Source organism: Fragaria vesca, linkage group LG3, assembly GCF_000184155.1.
Source record: "Fragaria vesca subsp. vesca linkage group LG3, FraVesHawaii_1.0, whole genome shotgun sequence".
Classification (NCBI taxonomy): domain Eukaryota; kingdom Viridiplantae; phylum Streptophyta; class Magnoliopsida; order Rosales; family Rosaceae; genus Fragaria; species Fragaria vesca.
In genome coordinates this window covers 16286815-16305868 of record NC_020493.1, presented here as the reverse complement: position 1 = coordinate 16305868, position 19054 = coordinate 16286815, and the positions used below count along the sequence as shown (strand labels likewise).

General features: G+C 38.3%; 2 protein-coding genes and 1 pseudogene across 3 annotated transcripts in view; 2 read left to right on the top strand and 1 right to left on the bottom strand.

Annotated features, from left to right (window-relative positions):
• The window catches only part of LOC101296759, a 44570-nt gene extending 39142 nt beyond the window's left edge, over nt 1-5428 (bottom strand). Inside the window, exons 1-7 of the mRNA XM_004295825.1 lie at nt 4165-5428; nt 3892-4062; nt 3642-3799; nt 3131-3338; nt 2769-3006; nt 2537-2693; nt 2067-2464 (exon numbers count right to left, since the gene is read on the bottom strand). Of these exons, the coding sequence (XP_004295873.1) occupies nt 2067-2464; nt 2537-2693; nt 2769-3006; nt 3131-3338; nt 3642-3799; nt 3892-4062; nt 4165-5428 (2594 nt within the window). The remainder of the gene's footprint in view (nt 1-2066; nt 2465-2536; nt 2694-2768; nt 3007-3130; nt 3339-3641; nt 3800-3891; nt 4063-4164) is intronic.
• Nucleotides 5429-9096: 3668 nt separating this feature from the next.
• The window catches only part of LOC101296475, a 46472-nt pseudogene continuing 36514 nt past the window's right edge, over nt 9097-19054 (top strand). Inside the window, exons 1-7 of the transcript XR_184381.1 lie at nt 9097-10351; nt 10558-10686; nt 10792-10940; nt 11026-11236; nt 11329-11566; nt 11645-11795; nt 11940-12239. The product of XR_184381.1 is annotated as a G-type lectin S-receptor-like serine/threonine-protein kinase At4g27290-like (transcript). The remainder of the gene's footprint in view (nt 10352-10557; nt 10687-10791; nt 10941-11025; nt 11237-11328; nt 11567-11644; nt 11796-11939; nt 12240-19054) is intronic.
• The window catches only part of LOC101314444 (calcium-binding protein PBP1-like), an 8277-nt gene continuing 7261 nt past the window's right edge, over nt 18039-19054 (top strand). The window contains exon 1 of the mRNA XM_004294434.1: nt 18039-18645. Coding sequence (XP_004294482.1) covers nt 18190-18549 — 360 coding nt within the window. The 5' untranslated portion in view covers nt 18039-18189 and the 3' untranslated portion in view covers nt 18550-18645. The remainder of the gene's footprint in view (nt 18646-19054) is intronic.

Below are 19054 nucleotides of genomic sequence, written 5' to 3'. Positions count from 1 at the left end.
CTACTCTCTCTCTCTCTCTCTCTCTCTCTCTCTCTCTCTCTCTCTCTCCCTACCGGAAAATTTTCGACTCTGTCCGACGCTGTCTGACTGGACTGGACTGCCACACCGGTCCCGATCGAACCGCCGTCACCTCCTCTCCATTCCTGGGTTGGTGACCGAGCGTGTAACGTTGCCGGACGGGGGGAAAACACCCCTAGCCTAGAAACTCGACTGTCTCTTTGCAGGAGCTCCCTCCTCCGGTAGCCATAGCCAGCAATTCTTGGCTCATCTTGTAGCTCTCATTCAGGATAGTAAACCCTCAAAAGGAACCGAGTCAATTCGATCTTGGATACGAAGGGAACCTCGCTTGAGTGGCGATGCGGATATCGTCGGGCTTATGCCTAAATTTGTGAGTGGACATTTTAGTTTTTAATTAATATGCATGCATTTCTGAGCTTAAGTTATAATTTCAGCTTTTGAATTGGTTATGAAAAATATTTGAGATTGACTGATTGGTTATGTTTTCGATAATGAACTTATGGATGTGAGCTTGGGTAAGAAATATGGTATTTGAGTATCTTATTCTTTATGATTTTTCAGATTTGAGATTACATTAAAGATTTGAGTTAGTTATTTCATTGAGCATTTTAGCGTGTGGGACACGTTATCAAATTTAATTTATTTCTTGTCTTTTGGAATTTTCTGAGTACAATTAGGAATCATACTTGTGCTTTAATTATGAGTTTCGGGGAAACTCACATGGAATTATATTTTCCTTTCTTATGTCATACTTGTGGGATCGTTATTATTCATGCTAGCATGTAGTTCCGCCTTTCGAGGCGATGTGGCTTCCACTTTTTAAGTGGGGTTACTCAAGCCCTTTCCGCCTTCGGGTGATGTGATGTAGTTGACGACATCCCGCAAGCCCTGCACCCTCTCTGTTATCATAACGTGAATTTGTAGGGAGTATGAGAGTACTTTTGCCTGAGAGGCACCCGAGCTTGGGAGGCTCACTTGTATGGCTATATATGCTCTTTATTTATTGTTGTTGTCTTGATTAATGGGGCTAGTCCATCTTTTTTATATTCCTTTTTACGAAATTCTTTATGAATCCTGGTTGTTGTTTTGACTAGCGGGGCTAGTTCATTATTTTGGTACCTTCTTCTATGAAGGCTATTAATTATCATTGTCGATATTTTGACTAGCGAGGCTAGTCCGTCTTCTCGGGATTTTCTTTTGAAGGCGTTATCAACACTTGCATGCAACAGATTTATTGTTTATCGGAAAATGGGAAAGTATTTAAGTTTTGGTTTCTTATCCTATGTCCTTTTATTTATTTATTTATTTTTGTTCACTCACTCTAACATTTTAAATTGCTTTTCCCTTGGCCCTTTAGTTTCGAATGCCTAGTTTGTAGGTTAAGTTTATTTGAGGTCGAGCGTACATAGAGTCGAGGCATAGTCAGAGGCTGCTTCCGCTTATTCTTTATTCATTATTTTTTGTTCATTATAGATATGCTCTGATGAGCATTTGAGGTTGTTATTAATTGATTAAGGCTTGATGTATTTTGGGAGATGTTGTGAGCTTGGGGAGCAAGAAGGCTCCAGGAGTTGAGGATGGATGATTTATAATAAAAGTGTTTATCTGGAATTTTTCAGGTAAGAGTTGTCCATTTTCAAGGTAGATTATGTCGAATTTTTGGTAAATTTTCCTTAGAGGTGAACCTCGCAGGATTTACTTCAAGTTTCAAGATGAAATTCGGGGTGGGTCCTGTCACACCTTGATAGCTTAGGAGCTCTGTGCATGCATTCGGGCTGCACATCTCCATTCATATTATGTTCTTATTTTAAAGTTTTTTACCTGTTTAGTTTATGTTTTCAATCCGCATTATTCCTTTAAAACATTCATGTTTATCTATACCTCCGAAAAGCCTAAATCAAATATGCCAACAAAGGGGACCATAAATTTTAGTTATCTGTTGTCTAAACTGATGTATATCTCTCAGGTTTAACAACAAAAACCTGACCTGTAACCTCATAGTTCTTGTGGTTTTCATGTTCACGAGCAGAGAGTTTTAGAAATACAACCTCAATCCTTTATGAAATATGGATAACATCATCATCATCGTATGTCGGCATAATATAATCTCCAAAGTCTCAAGTAAAAGTGAACTCTGTCGAGCCTCTAGTGAAATGGTTAGTCTGTTGGATGAAAAACTTTCATGCTGACTTGATGAGGAAGCCATACATAAAAGATGCCTTTCAGTGAAGAACCCAGGTTCTTTTGGCTGTGGCAGTGTAATATCATCACCACTTAGCATCAGAACCACAGTTGACATGTTAGGCCTTTCTTCTGGATTCTGTTGCACACATAGTAGAGCCACATGGACTGATCGTAATACCTCGGACATATTGCTTGTGTTTTTGTTCCTTATGGATGTATGCATCAGTTCAAATGGCTTGCCTTCTTTGAAGAGCCTCCAGGCCTGTTCAGAGTATTAGTTACTGCATTTGGTAAATTTAACTGAAGGGGGTAAAGAACACTTGCTTGATGAAACACTTCCATGTCCAAGAAGGTTAAGCTTGTGGCCTGGGTGAGAAAATCCTCTGTTTTTCTTTCCACTTACTATCTCAAGTACCAAAACACCAAAGCTGTAAACATCAGATTTTACCGAGAAGACACCATCAATTGCATATTCCGGAGACATATAACCGCTGCAAACCATAATAATTACTGTTATATGTAACTGTAGTAAGTAGTGAGCTACAACATGTATTTATGGTCCTTACTATGTTCCAACCACTCTCTTCGTATTTGCTTCAGTTTCATCTCCTCCAAAACTCCTAGCAATGCCAAAATCTGATATTTTTGGATTCAGTTCATAGTCTAGTAAGACATTGCTAGCTTTTAGATCACGATGGATTATCCTCAGTCTGGAATCTTGATGAAGATAAAGTAACCCTCTAGCTATCCCATTGATAATGTGGAAACGCTTAGGCCAATCCAGGATTATACTTTTCTGTTCATCTGCCAAAGTTTGGAAGGATAGGTTAGAAAATCTGGATGGCTGATTTTGAATGAAAATTACTAGCTAATAATCAGCAGTAAGTTAGTTAGAGCTAAAAATAAAAGGGAGGAGAAGAAGCCAAACCAAATATGAAGGAGTCTAAGCTCTTGTTGGGCATGTATTCATATATCAACCTTTCTTGGCCTTCAATGCAACACCCTAGAAGCTTCACAAGGTTGCGGTGCTGAAGTTTGGAAATGCATAATACTTCATTCTTGAACTCTTTGATACCTTGTCTCGAACTTTTTGAAAGCCTTTCAACCCCTATTTCTTGCCCCTCGATAAGTTTTCCCTGTAGGATGTTATTCTTGTTATTAACATATTATTCACAATTTTCATGCTAAAATCAGCCAACATTAAACTAAAAACCTGTCATGCCACTGGTAATAACTGAAAACATGAAGTTTTTGTTTTTGAAATACTCATACTCATACTGCATTTAACTTATATGCCATCAATATGCAACAGAATACAAACAGTGAAATAATGTGCATAAATGCTATGTGAAGTTTTTTAAATTGGTAAAAATAAAATTGCTTATTTGATGGCACCATCCATATGTACGGAGTTTCACAGCATTGCTTTCATTTCTTACCTTATAAACTGGACCAAAACCACCCTTTCCAAGCTTGTTAGCAACAGAAAAATTATTGGTGGCATCTGCTATAGTACTAAAACCAAATAATGGTAGTTCTAGACTTTCATCTTGGCATTCGTCGTTGCTGTCTTGCTCTTGAGTATGCATCACATTTCCTACACTTCAAATGCATTATTGAAGAATTAATGACAAAGGATATATCCGCTGTGATCAAATTTGATATTAGTATAGTTGTATAATAAGTTACCTTTTACCTTAGTCTGCTTCTTCTTCTTCTTCTTCTTCTTCTTCTTCTTCTTCTTCTTCTTCTTGTATACATGTAGTATCAAGCATAGGCCTACAAGAGTTATACCCACAGCTAGTACAGATAGAACTATGGTCTTAACTTTTGTCTTTCCCTTCAAGCTTTTGTATGTCACTGCCACACAAAAAACGAGGTTTAAGTAGTTCTAAGAATGCACTTGTATCCATGATATCTGGACGTCTAATTATGTGTGATCAAAAATTAGTAAACCCTTACCTAGCTCAGAGGCAGCCATCCTTATATATATGTCCTGGCCAGCATCAGAAAATTCTCGAGTATCAATCAGTTCTCCAAGCCAGAGTATGCACCCACTTCCTTCTCCTCTAATATCCAAATTAGCATAAGCTGTGCAATTGCAGTTCTTCAAGCAGACCTGCTCACATTCTTCGATGTTCATAGTCTTGTTATACCGGGAATGCTGTGTATCCGGCAATTTAATGCCAGAATATTTTAGAAAACCCTCTCCATCCCGACAATCCAGTGGAGTCTTTCGTACACAGCCATGTGACCAATCTGCCATCTCCCAGTCTTGGGGAGACTTCGGCGTAAAACCTTTCAAGCATCCACAAGAAGGGGAGTTGTTAATGTTGCAGCTACCATATGCACCACATATGGCATACCTGTCACAGTCATCTATTTGTGCTGTCAAGTAAAGGCTCCAATCCTGTATTCTATCAATCCAAGTGAAACGCTGGAGGTTTCCATTGGGATGTAGTGTTAACCTTGTAGAAATTGAGCTGTTAACAAGTTGGTAATGGTAATATATTTCCTCCTCATTAAATACAAACTCGTAGGTGTATATGGGATTTGGTTTCAAATTAGGCATTCCAGTAAACCTGAGACCATTCCAAGCCCCAGATCTAAACTGCACCACAGAACCTTTCTTTAGTAAAAATTGTGGTAACCCGTTTGTATCAAGCTGATTTGTATAGTTCCCTCTGGAAGGATCCTGATCGTTCTTCCATGAAGTCAGAAACCGGTTGAGACCTGTTACCAAGTTTACTCCATATTTCATGCCAGGCAGAATCGTACTGCATGGATAATCAAAACTCTGCCACAAGAAAGTTTCCGAGTCATTGTGATCTCTAACAACTAGATTACCTGTGTCCAGAAGTTGTGCAACTGGGGCTGGTGCTGATTTAGATGAATTGGCAGACCAAATTGTGGTGTTAGCATCATTTACAAGTGTAAGAATTCCCTGGCCAGAAAACTTCAAAACTCCAGCTGAACCATATAATGGGGTATCTCTGTTGGCAACCCACACTACAGTCCCAGCAGATATCTTCTTGTACCATATTCCCAAGTACCAATTACTGGAATTTTTGGGGCTAAAGAATCCTAGCTCAAAGCTCCCACCAGCTGAAACTACGGTCTTGGCATCTTTAAGTGACTCAGTAGCACTAATAGTGCCTAATGGAGCAGAAAACATAAAGATTGGTGAAAAAGAGAAAACAAAGAGATGAATGACAAAAGATCTCATTGAGCTCCTGAATTAAATGTTCCTTAATAGTTCAAAGAACCAAATGCATTGATAGATTTTGTAAAGCAGGAAATGAGATGCACAGGGTACAGAAGTAATTTAAGTCCTTTTTTGTAGTGCAATATCAAACTACAACAATTTTGTAGTAAACTTCTCAATCAGAAAGAGACCTCATTGAGGTTTGAATTGGTTAAAAAAGTTGAATTTCCATATAGGATATCATTTTCTTTTAACAAATCTAGTTTTGATCATTGTGATAAAATGATATTTGTATTGGTCCATTTTTAAAGTTGACTAACATATATATTAGGGCAGTTCTTTCTCAGGGCGGGACACCGTTTTGAAATTAAAGTGTGGTGCTCCTCATTTCGCTTGCTTTTATGTCACATTTTCACATCTCCACCGTTCAGTGTCTAGAACATAATGTGTAGATCATTCCTGCAAAGTTTCATTCGATTTGGAGATCATTGAGCTTTTGTAATTATGATTTACACTAACGGTTCCATTTTGGACAAATTTTGTTCAGTTGATTCATTTAATCTAATTCGGTACCCAAATTATCTCCAAATTGGATAAAACTTTACATGAATGATCTACACATTATGTTCTAGACACTGAACGGTGAAGATGTGAAAATGTGACCTAAAAGCAAGCGAAATGAGGAGCACCGTACTTTAATTTCAAAGCGGTGACCCGCTCTGGAAGAGAACTGTATATTAGGGTAAATATGTCAAGGTATGAACATATATATTAAGGTATGATTGTATGAAATTACAACCAACATGCAGGGTATGACCAAGAAACCATGAAAATAATTGCTTGGTTATATTACTAACCTCTTGTCATCTTTCTTAGTTTCTAGTGTCATGGTCACAGAACCATCAAATTGCTTATATACGTGCCTGCATAGCCATTGGAGTTCAGTTTGAGTTTTATGTAACAAGCATAAAACTGAGATCCTCCTACTTATCATTTAACTGTGATTTTTAGTTAGATTAGCAAAAGCAAGCTATGAGATGCAGAGGCTGCAAATTCCTTTAAGTGTAGAGCTATGAATGTCGGCTTCAGAAATTTTAAAATTGTCTTAATCAGAAACCAAACCCATTGAAGTTTGAATTGGTTTAAGAAGCTGATGTATTGGCCATTTAACAAGTCTCTGCTCTATTTTTTAAGTTGAGACATTCAGACATGCAACAAATAATCTCTTCTACCATGGTCTATCAGACATTCAGACTATCAGTTACTCTACTGCAAATATGCCTACCTAGCTAAATCCTCAGATTACTGACATTTTCAATTTGATTCAGTAGTAAGAGAATTACTTTGTTTTGATTTGATGAAAAACATAATTTGATCAGTAGTTAGATGTCTTTCCATTACAATCTTATATACAGAACTGGAAGACTGTGACAGGAAATGTCTAAGAGTAACAGCTGAGAACTATTCCAATTTCAATATCATTTGACCAGAAAAACTCATACATATAAGAAAGGATTTTATTAGATCTTTTGTTGCTAGCTAGCTTCTTCAGCAGGACTCGTTCAATAATAATGGTTAAGCTGGACTAATTCAATGTAGCTGGTAGGATGGATACAATCCCAAGTTGACCGTAAGGAAACTAAGCAAAACATGTCTTGACTTAGAAGTCAGATCAACATACAGTACATACTATAGAAAGAGAACATATAATAGAGTAGAGGCTTGTTAACAATTAGTGTTTGATAGGAAAAGCTCTATGGAGGATTCAATGAATGCTTGAGCTAGAGTCTCCAAGAATTATGTCTAAATCCCTCCATCTTATTCTTAAATCCTATACCCCTAGCAACAATTTAAACCTAAAAGTAATGAAGAACCACATTTAGGTTACTTAACCTTATTCACAGTTATTTGGGGTTCAAGGTTTAGTGATACACGCATTTTATGCTATATTCTTAATGTATTTCCTACCCTATTTAGCTTGGTTAATTCTTTAATAATGCCATTTCTAGCTTGTTTCTGTGTTGTAGGTCAAAAGAGGCAGTTTTACATAAAAGAATGCTAAAACACAAGAGTTGAGCGAAATCCTAATCAAAGGAGGATTCCAGGTGCAGCAAGAAGTCTCATTAAGTCGCAGAATCAAAGGATAAGTCGTTTAGGAAACTTTCCTGTTTTGAAAAGGGAAACTTGCCTATTTCATTTTAAGAAACTTTCTTATTTTGATTTAGGAAACTTACTATTTCTGAATCTTTCCTATTTTGACTTTCCTAAAATAATTAGGAAACTTTCTTTTCTAATGAGACAGGAAAACCATTTGAAGTTAAGAAACCTAATCCAACTTAGAATAGGAATCTGTGAATGTGTATAAAAGGGGGAGGATGAAATCTACAGCAATCAAGGATTTTAAATGTGCTAATCAGAGAATTAAGGGAGATTCTTTCCTTTAAATTCGTCAAGTAGTAAAGGCTATGTAATAATAGCCGAAACTGTGTGTTACATGCTTACAAGTTAAGCAGCTTCCTGTAAACTTGTGCATGTTCAAATTCAGAATTCTATAGCACTTAATGATTCATGTTTAGTATAGACAGATACTTTGAGTGACACAAAGTATTGATCGCAGCCTTTGCATGAAATATCCTAGGTTCTAGACTTCTATGTCCTTAGGAGATAAAGTAAGTAGAATTAAAGGAATGCATGACCGCCTTGTGTTTTGAGTTTGTTTTTGATTTCACTTGGCGATGAATTTGAATATGTGTTTGAGACATGTTGATACTTGTTTGATTCATTCTGACTTCTCTGGTTGATGCGTGTTGAAGATGATCACTTGTACATAGTAGTTTAGTATCTTTTCTTTACTGCTTTCGTAGGAATGTTAGAACAAACCCTAAAATCCCCCCTTGAAATCCTGTAAATGTAATTGCTGTTTATATTCTGTGATTAACTTTTCTAGTTTTGTAAACGCAGGAGCACCCTAAAGTCCCCGGATTGATCGAACCTTATTTACCAATACTACAATTGTCAAAACAGGGTTCATAATTGCCGCACGCCCGGAAACGAGCGCGTCATTTAGACGTCTAGTCGTGAAGACTTGGGATTGAAGCCCTAAACTCTATTAAACCTAATTCCAGTATTAGTGATTCAATTTCACATAGAGCAACTTGAAACTAAGAAATCCACCGGAAACAAGGAGTTCAATTTTTTAGAAGAATGCCTTCTTCTGAACCCAAAGACTAGACTACTAATTACAGGTCATGTAAGCATGAACAAACCCTTCATCCATCGAAGATGAATGTATGAAATGAAATACAGATAATCAAATTTGTCTCACAGTTGATTATATTAAGCTAGTGGTATTTAAGGTTTGGTGTTCCAATTCATAGAAGTCTACAGATTCCACCTGCTTATTGCTGATCACTTAATGGCCGGAAAAGTAGTTCTTTCAAAAATTAAATTTTGAGGTACAAAAAACACCCAACTGCAATGACCATACTTAAATCACCATTATTGCCCTGTTCCAACTTAAAAGCCTATCACTTTCTACCTGCAGTTTAAGGTTTTGCTGTGAGCTCAGACTAATTTTACTACTAATAGCAGTTACTTTGAACTTTGAAGGATCACTAGAGCATAGTTTATAGCTCCAAAGTAGAACTTTCATAAATCTTTTCGTTTTTTTTTTCAAAAGCTCTTTTCTAATGGAAATCTTTCCAATGCTGTTTGTTATCTCAGCATTTCTCTTCTCCATTCTAAGCACCTCCACTACCGGTATACAAGACATCACTACCATTAGTCTAAGAGTATCAATCAAAGATGGAGGGAGTACCTTAGTTTCAGCTGGAGGAAGTTTCGAGTTGGGATTCTTTAGCCCTGGTAGTTCAAAGAGCCGATATGTGGGAATATGGTACAAGGACATATCTCCTCAGAAACTTGTATGGGTGTGCAACAAAGAAACTCCCCTTACTGATCACTCAGGGGCTTTGAATCTCACTAGCCAAGGAGTTCTTGTTTTGTTCACTGGCAAACATAGTATTGTCTGGTCATCATCCAACAAGACCTCAAGCACAAGTAACCCAGTTGCTCAACTCTTGGACTCGGGCAACTTTGTTGTGAAAGATGGATCAAATGAGGACTCGAAGATTCTGTGGCAGAGCTTTGATTATCCAAGTGACACCTTACTACCAGGAATGAAGATCGGATGGGACTTAAAATCCGGCCTAAACAGGTTTCTGTCGTCTTGGAAAGGAGCAGAAGATCCTGCTCCAGGACAGTTTTCATTTTCTATCGATCGTAGTGGGTATCCCCAACTAGTTCTTATGAATGGTTCCATACCACATTTTAGGTTGGGGTCATGGAATGGCCTTGGCTTCACAGGAAGTCCTCAACTTAGATCTCAGAACCAATTCTTCAAACTCGACTTTGTGTCGAATGAGAATGAAGTCTACTACAAATATGAGCTCCTGAGCACTTCAGTTGAATCAAGACTAGTGCTCAACAGGTCAGGTGACTTGCAACGCTTCATGTGGAGTGGCACAACAAATATCAATCGTGTCATTTACTCGGCTCCCGTAGATCACTGTGACGCTTATAATTTCTGTGGTGCATTTGCTCTCTGCAGTATTGATTCTCCTCATTTATGTGCATGCTTACAGGGTTTTGCACCAAATTCTCTGCAGAAATCTTGTCATCGGAAAACTCCATTGAGTTGCAATGAGTACAAAGATGGTTTTAAGAAATTCACAAGGGTGAAATTGCCAGACACAACTTTGTCCTGGTTTGACTTGACAATGACCCTTGGGGAATGTGAGCAAACTTGTTTGAAGAACTGCTCTTGCACTGCTTATGCAAATTCGGATGCAAGGGAAGGAGGAACTGGCTGTTTGCTCTGGTTTGGTGAACTCAATGACATACACGAATTCGATACTGGTGGGCAAGACCTATTTGTAAAACTGGGTAATTTTCTTCTCCAACTTTGTTCCTTTTTTGAGCTATATGCATACCAACATTCACATTACATCCTATATCAACTTTTTGCCACAGGTTTTTACATAAACAATAATGTAATGTGAAAAAAGCAAACTAGAACAGAACATATATTTGATTTGGACTGGATTATAATCTAGAAACTTGGTCACACAAAATTGACTCATCTATTATAGGTGACATAAAGACAAACAAGAGATCTAGCATGAAGAAGCAGGTGGCTATAATAGTCAGCTTTGGGTTATTTGTCATGGGAGTGCTTATACTAGGGTTGGTTTTCTACATACGGAAGAAGAAATCAAGAGGTAGAAATGATATCCCTGTTTGTAGATATCTTTAGATTCTTCTGCAAAACAATCATGAACCTATTCTTATTGAGTCACTAACTCTTCACTGTTCTACTGCCTCAGTAAATAAGAAGTACATCCATGGAAACATTGAAGGTGGTAATGACGATATGGAGTTGCTAAAATTTGATTTGTGCACCATATCTAGAGCAACAGATGACTTCTCGGACAATTATAAACTGGGAGAAGGTGGTTTTGGACCAGTATACAAGGTAGTAACTAACAAAACATAATGACTAGCATCTGTTACTTCCTCTGATAATATATAGTTTAACTTATTTGAACAATTGTTTCTAGGGCACGTTGAAAGAAGGGGAAGACATGGCAGTGAAAAGGCTTTCGAAATGTTCTGGACAAGGAATAAAAGAATTCATGAATGAAGTAATGTTGATTGCCAAACTCCAGCACAGAAATCTTGTGAAGCTTCTTGGTTGCTGCGTTGAAGGAGATGAAAAAATGTTAATTTATGAATACATGCCTAACAGAAGCTTGGACTACTTCATATTTGGTTAAGCCTCTATTTACCCATACTAATCTCAGTCTTACATAATCCATAGAGTTTAGTGTATATTGGACTAACTTCTATAAGTAACTTGTTAGAAGACACAAGAAAAAAAGTGCTTGGTTGGGCTCAACGCAGCAACATTATCGGAGGAATAGCTCGAGGCCTTCTCTATCTTCATCAAGATTCTAGACTGAGGATCATCCACAGAGATCTTAAAACTGGTAATGTTTTACTAGATAAAGATATGAACCCAAAAATATCTGATTTTGGGACGGCCAGAGCATTCGGAGGAGATCAAACTGAGGAAAATACTAAAACAGTGGTTGGAACATAGTACGTAACTCTCATGCAACTTATTCTATAGTCTATCTTGTTTTAGTCAATAACTATTTCAGCAATTCCATCTTGCAGTGGTTATATGTCACCTGAGTACATGGTTGATGGGCTCTTCTCTATCAAATCTGATGTCTATAGCTTTGGTGTCATGGTATTGGAAATAGTCAGTGGGAAAAAGAACAGGGGATATATTCATCCAGACCACCAACTTAACCTTCTAGGACATGTAAGCTCAAAGCACAACTTATCCAAGACAATGCTATATTTCTGTGAAGTTGTAGATGGCTCTTTACAAATATTGTTTACTCTCAAAAGACATAATAGAATCAGATGGACCCTAACTCATACACAACTCCCATTATCATGTCAGGCTTGGACTCTATGGACTGAAGGAAGACCACTGGAAGTAATAGATAAGCAGTTGGGTCAGTCTTGTGCTCTATCAGAAGTGTCCCGATGTATTCACATAGCTCTCTTATGTATGCAACAACAACCAGAAGATAGGCCACACATGGCAACTGTGGTCTTAATGTTGGGCGGAGAGGGTTCACTGCCTGTGCCGAAGCAACCTGGTTTCTTTACTGAAAGGAATCCGTTTGAAGCAGAGAACTCATCATCAAGCAAATTGGAATCACATTCGATAAATGACATGAGTATAACAGAGTTAGAGGCACGGTAGATTATCATTTCCTCGAAGCAGTAGTGGAATACAGTTGATGGTAAACCATGGTTGCCTCTTCTAAAGCTCAGTGTGTTTCTAGCTATCTATCAATCTATGCATCTAATTGAATTGTGTGAGATTTGTTATTTACTAAGGTTCTTTTGTAAGTATCATTCGCAAATAATTCATCACATAAACACATTACAAAGATTCAATACCAAACTCAGGCATGTAATATTGGTTCCGAGAATTGAAAGCACAAACTCACTTGGGTTGTATATATGATTCTTGAAAGTTGAAAACTTTGCTGAGTTAAGTGCATAGCCACCATCAAAAGTCGCCATGGGGACTTCGGCAGTTCTTTGCTATAATCTGAAACAAAACATAGAAATGGTCAGTTGAAAAGTGCCCGCGAGCGGACGTCATTTTCCCCTCAACCAACCACAACCCCCAACGCAGAAGAACCACGATCCGGCCTTCTTTCGATGACAGGAAGCAAGCCCACCACCGAGATTCAACACGTAGCACTAGAATCAAACTACCAGGCCCTGCACGATCAGCAGCTCCAATCTCGACCGAGTCGCCGCCGTCTTACATGTCACTACAGGGTTCGAAGTGAACCCGTGAGAGCGTTTCCGTCCACGATTAGCGAGCTCCGATTCCGTCACTGCCGCCGCCAATCACACCACACCATTGACTCGTTTTTTTGTGTGTCAATTTTCATGACGGAGTTAGTTTAGTGCCATGTGGAGGCCTAGATATCGTTTTATGACTCAAGGTTTTCATACCCACGAGTGAGATTTAGAAATTAATATATTAATTAATTTCAGTTTACCCGTTTGAAGTTAACATTATTTTAGTCATTATATTTTTAATTTTGAAAATTTGCCTTTTAATGTTTCTAATTTTTATAAATTATACTCAATTGATGAAATTCCATCCAATTTGGACGTTAAATACTAGTATGTAATCTTAAAAAAAATGTCTCAAAAGTTGGTTTTTGTTGTTAACAGCCCTTAAAGTGAGTTATAAAGTCAAAATTAACATTCAAATTAAACGAAATTTTAACAATTACGCACGATTTATGAAAATTAGAAACTTTAGGGGGTAAATTTTTAAAATTGAGAGAATGGGGACTGAAATGAAGTTAACCGCAAACCTCAGGGGGTAAAATGAATTTAATTCTTAATATATTTAACAAAAATTTTAAAATTTAGATATCGATTTAACAATGTTATTCTATCAGTCCTTATTATTTATTATGTTTTAATAAATTGTAAAATGACACGTTGGTAAGAGATGAGATAGAAGACTTAGCTATTGTTTTAGTTATGTATGGATAATCGACAAATTTGTCAATTTCATTTAGCACTTTTTACGGTGTATTCAATTAAGACTATGTATGATTGTTTTGTATTTTAAAAATCTTGTAGTATTCGATCATCGAAAGTTTTTTTATGCACCAAGGTGTAAGTGAACCAGTAGTTTTTATTAATCTCAACCGTTCATTTGATCTACTTTTTAAAAAGCACTAACATCGATACTAACTCCATTAAAAGACACTAACATTGATACAAACACTATTAACAGAGTTGGAAAAAAGAAAAAGAAGTAAAACGTGGTAAAAACACACAAAAAAGTAAATATTCCACTAATCAAATTAAACCAAGGTAAATTTTCTAATCAAACGCTCTATATTTGGGTTTAGGGTTCTAGCGTCACTTTTCTTTCTCTTAGGTTTTAGATAATCCAGCACAACGAGGGTGGCGACATAGGAGTTCCTAGCGTCGACCCTTGCACAGTCCCTCATTGGTGGGGGAGGCATAATCTCGAGTGCGGACAACAACGTTGACAGGCTTGGGCGTCGACTTTGGAAGATCCAGTAGCTAGGATTGCTTGAAAAAGCCTGTCTGAATCACGCTTTACCACACCGACGCCCTTCATTAGGCTCGAGTGCGACAATACCAACCACCTTGTCGCCTTCTCCAGGGCCACTGGTGATAGCGACCGAAATCGGGTGTTTCAATTAAAAACCATTTTGTGTCAATTGTAATATATAGCAAATAAGGGTATCGTTATAAAAGCCGGGGATTAAGGGTACTTTTACAATTTACGTTAATTACAAAACAAGAGAAAACAAAAGATGATAGTACTAGAGATATGAGATTTTATGATTATAAACAAGAGAAAACAAAAAAATAAAATAAAACAGAAAAAATCTGATAGATGAGACGTTAGAGACTTGGAAATCCACCACCAAGTATGTTTGAAGACATGTTAACAACCAAAGCTTCAATCATTAAGTCACAAATCGGTTCAGTCAAGAATAAACCGTGAACGCACTGCGTAAGTCCTTGTTACTTCTTTTGAATACTTAAGCAAGATGAACGCACCATTACCAAGCCTTTAGAATAACCAATCAAGGTATAGACGCTATCTTATCAACAAATTATTTTAAGCATTAAGATCAATGAAAGTTTGATTGAACAAGTATGCAAAACTAGTGTGGAACGCCTACCTAGCATGCAATCCTTTTTATTTGGTTTCACCTATTGTCCTATAGGTTTTACTACTTTGAAAGAGGCCTTTTAACCGTTTAGGAGATTAATCAACTTATTTCTAGCCCCATTTACAAGTTTATAATGTTCTATGTTGCGCATACATGAACATAAACAAGCAAGAGTTCCACATAAACCAAAACCAAATAAACAATTTGAAACACTCAATAATTTGAAACTAAGGTTCAAAACAACATCTAAAACATTCTTGGGGCTTCAAACCTTGCCCCTAACTAAGAGAAATCAGCCACACATGGCTGCAAAAGTCACACAAAAAGAATAGAAGATGACAAAGGAAAGGTAAACCGTGGATGATGGAGAGATCAATGATGGCTTAGCGGCTTTCTTGTGCGAGTCCGCAACTATGGAGGTTTTGATGATGTGAGATCGTTGGCCTCCTCTCTAATCTTCACGTCCTCCCCTTTTTTGCTGTGATTAGGGTTATAAAAACCCTCAAAACTCGTCCATGGGCTTACCAATGTGGTCTGGGCCTCAAAATAGAAGTTTTGGTTCAAATCAGAAATTTGGGCAGACTGATCTTCAATCACTCAAACAGTCATAACTTCTTCTCCAAAATAGGTATTGACAATCCGTAAAAAGTTCTGGAAAATAGACTCTTGTAGCTTTCTATTGATATATGGCACATCTCCTGGATCATTGTGAGTTAATCACAATCTTTTGTCGAAGTTGACTGATGATTTCTGGCAAATTTTCTGATTTCTTTCCTTGCACGACATGGATTCCTTTTCCTTCAAGATTTCTCCTCTTTCATCTCTTTTGGGCTCCTCGGTTTTATTTATGACATAAAAACACAAACTTAGTTAATATGAATATTGTTAAAGGAATTACATAGCTAAATAGGGTCGGAAATACATTATAAACATAGTACTTTGTACTCCAATCAACTGGCGACGACGTCTTCAACGCCATATCTCGGCATCTTCTCTATCGTTTGGGGAACCTGATGGCGACGAAAATCTTGTTGAAGTGGTCGAGGTTGAGGTCAGCGGTGATGTGGTGAAGGAGGAAGTCGTGGTAGTCGAGGTCCTGCTCGAAGATGGGTGTTGACGGCGACGGATGTGGTGCAGATGGGTGGATGTACTCCTGCTCTTTTGGTTTCTGTTGCGTAGTTGCTTTTTGTTAAGGCCTAAAAATCCAGCTAGCAGGCCTGATTAATTTGTCAAGCCCAATTCACGCAAACATCAAGCCATGCACATGGACCCAAGCCACATTCATGCATTTTGGGGCTTTCAAGAATGGGTGCAGCGTGGAACGTAACAGAAAAGCATGAGGTCTGCTATTAGTTTTAGGATCGTTGGTAATTTTGGACTTGGGACCGAAATTCATACTCAACGACCTAATTCCTAATACGGGTATATAAAGAAGAGAGGCCCAAAAGCCAAGCCCAAACCCTTTAAGGTCCAAATAAAAAAGTAAGCTTTTTATTTCCAGCCACATAATAAAATATGATACAAAACAACAGCAAAATCCCAGCTGCAGATTTTCTGCGTGAAATCTGCCCAAAGCCTATTCTACAATTTCAACTTTAGACACAAACTGACAAGCCTAGAGGCAATACAAAAATCAATACACGCTAAACCCTACTCATCCCCTTTACAACAGTAAAAACCTTCAACCACTAAGATTCCTTTAGCTGCTGTTATTGTCTATAAATAGCTGTTGTTATCAACCAAAAACAACCACCAAAAGCAGGGAGGCTAGCATGCTCTCTAGCACTCTTCCTCCACCATGCTTCTTCTTTCTCAAGCCCTTATCCATCCCAGATCCAAATACAACCCCAAAAGCACATATGCAAACCAAGCAGCAAGCTCAAACAATCCACCAATATCTATCCCAAATCTTTTATCTCATATACTTCAATCATTACCTTAGAAACACAACTGGGTTCTCTTCTTCTGAAACTCGTGTTTTTCTAGCTCCCATGCCATGCACATCTTGCTAAGTCTTTCATTGAAAAAAACACAGTTGCAAATCACCGCCGTTAATGAAGAAAGTGTCGCCGGGAAGAACACAACAGCAAGCTTCCTAGGATTCTCAATCCTTCAAAGCTTTTTGGGCCTAGTTTTCGCTAACTTAGACGAAGGGGACGACATTTTTGGGCTTGGCCATACTTATCTCACTGCAGTACGCCCTTAATTAAAAGTGCCCTCCACACTTTTTTTTGTCTTCACTTGACTAACCAACGGATTTGCTCCGTCTTACTGACATCTGTTAACACACGTGAATGGTTCAAGTGAACCATGGTGCACTGAATCCACTCTGCTCAGTCATGATTTTAATTCTAGTGGTATTCAAAACTTTTTTAGGATTTTCATAGTTGATTGATTTTGTAGGATTCTAAGGCCCTTGGTATAAGTATCAAACACTATTAGAAATCTGACCACTAGAAGTGAGATTCTGACAACTTTTTTTATATTTTTTCTTTCAAATACTTGATAGATATCGTTTTTGGGTTTTCTGGGAGGCCTTCGCCATCTTCCGGAGCCACAACCTGAATTCCTCTTATTTCAACGCCGAGAATTGAAGAATTCATCCGCAAGCAAGGTAATTTAGAGGGGAAGACCAGGCCAGCCTGCCACACTCTGATGTTCAAGTTAGCTAGGCAAGTGTGAGAGAGAGGGAGGTAGGAGAAAATGGAGTACGTGATGGCTTTTAATAAATGAGTGAAGATGCTTATATTTATGAAGATAGGGTTGGACTTTTCACCGTTCGATTATCATAATCCCCTTAGTGTGACTTATCAAAGTGGAGATCATAAGACTATCATATATGTTGGGTGATAATTTAAGTCTCATTTAGATGTCGTTTGACATGTGATCATAGTGATTAGGCTCGAAAATGGCCCAAGTATAAACAGTATCGTTAGTCGGCTTCCGAAATACTAATGTTATTACAATGACTGCCGAAGAATGACTTGATTAGTCCCCACCTAATGACAATTCTAATGCCGACCAGTCGACTTCACAAACTTCGTCGCAAGCTTACACACCTCTCACACATGTTGTTCACTTCCATCAGAAACACCAAGGAAGGCCTCCGCTACCAGTCTTCAGCTTTTCCATCTAAAAATACTCCCTGAGAGCAAAATGACACATTCACCCCTATAGCACCTTTCTCTTGACCACATACTCCACGTAGCCGGACCATTATACCCCTCGACGACTTTCCCCGAACCCCAAAGGCAGCTTCACGGCCTTCACCAAAGAACCAAACCGAGTGAGCTACCGAACTCTCTGTTCCTTAGTTGTCTTCCATGGCCCCTCTTTCTTGGAAAACCCATCACCCCCATCTCTTCCTTTATATACCCATCTCTCATATCCCTCTCTCCTCAAAAAACATACCCTAGTTCTCACTCTTTCTCTTTCACGCTTTCATTATCAATGGCGTCTCCCCAGCAAAACGCACAAGCAAATTTCCAAGACTTGCTGCCCACCATGGCCGACAAGCTCGGCGGAGACGGCTTGATCGGCGAGCTCTGTAATGGGTTCACTCTTTTGATGGATCCCGCCAAGGGGGTCATCACGTTCGAGAGCCTCAAGAGGAACTCGGCTCTCATGGGCCTGCAGGACCTGAGCGACGACGATCTACGGTCCATGTTGCAGGAGGGCGATTTCGACGGCGATGGGGCGCTTAATCAGATGGAGTTTTGTGTGTTGATGTTTAGATTGAGTCCCGAGCTTATGGAGGAGTCTCGCCTCTGGCTCGACGATGTTCTTCAACACGAGTTTAAGCATTGTTGATCGAGATTTGTCCAGAACTAATTTTATGTTTCTTGTTAATTTCCTTTTCCAGTGGTTGTACGTTGTTGTTATTGTTGTTGGATTAAGGAGGAAAAAGTATACAGAAATGAATTGACATTTGATTCATTGTTTCCAGATCATCCTGTGTGTTCTTGTTTAATCTCTAGACTCGTTTAAGATCAATTGATTCTGGGATTGATTATGTTTTAGATGAAATCACAAAATGCAGTTGATTCTTTTTTTTTTTTTTTTGAGAAAAATAACAGAATTTATTCAGAAAGAAAGAGGTTACAAAACATGGGAATTATCGGTGGAGGAAGAAGTTTCCCCACTCATTTCCCTACTACCAGAAACAGTTACGGGTCTGTCGCTAACAATGACATCCATGAGCCAATCGGGCCCAACCCCTAACCAAACTAACCGCCCATTTAATCGGGCTACATACTTAGCCACTACATCAGCCGCACCATTCGCAGTCCTAGAAACATGAGAGAGTTTAGGACTA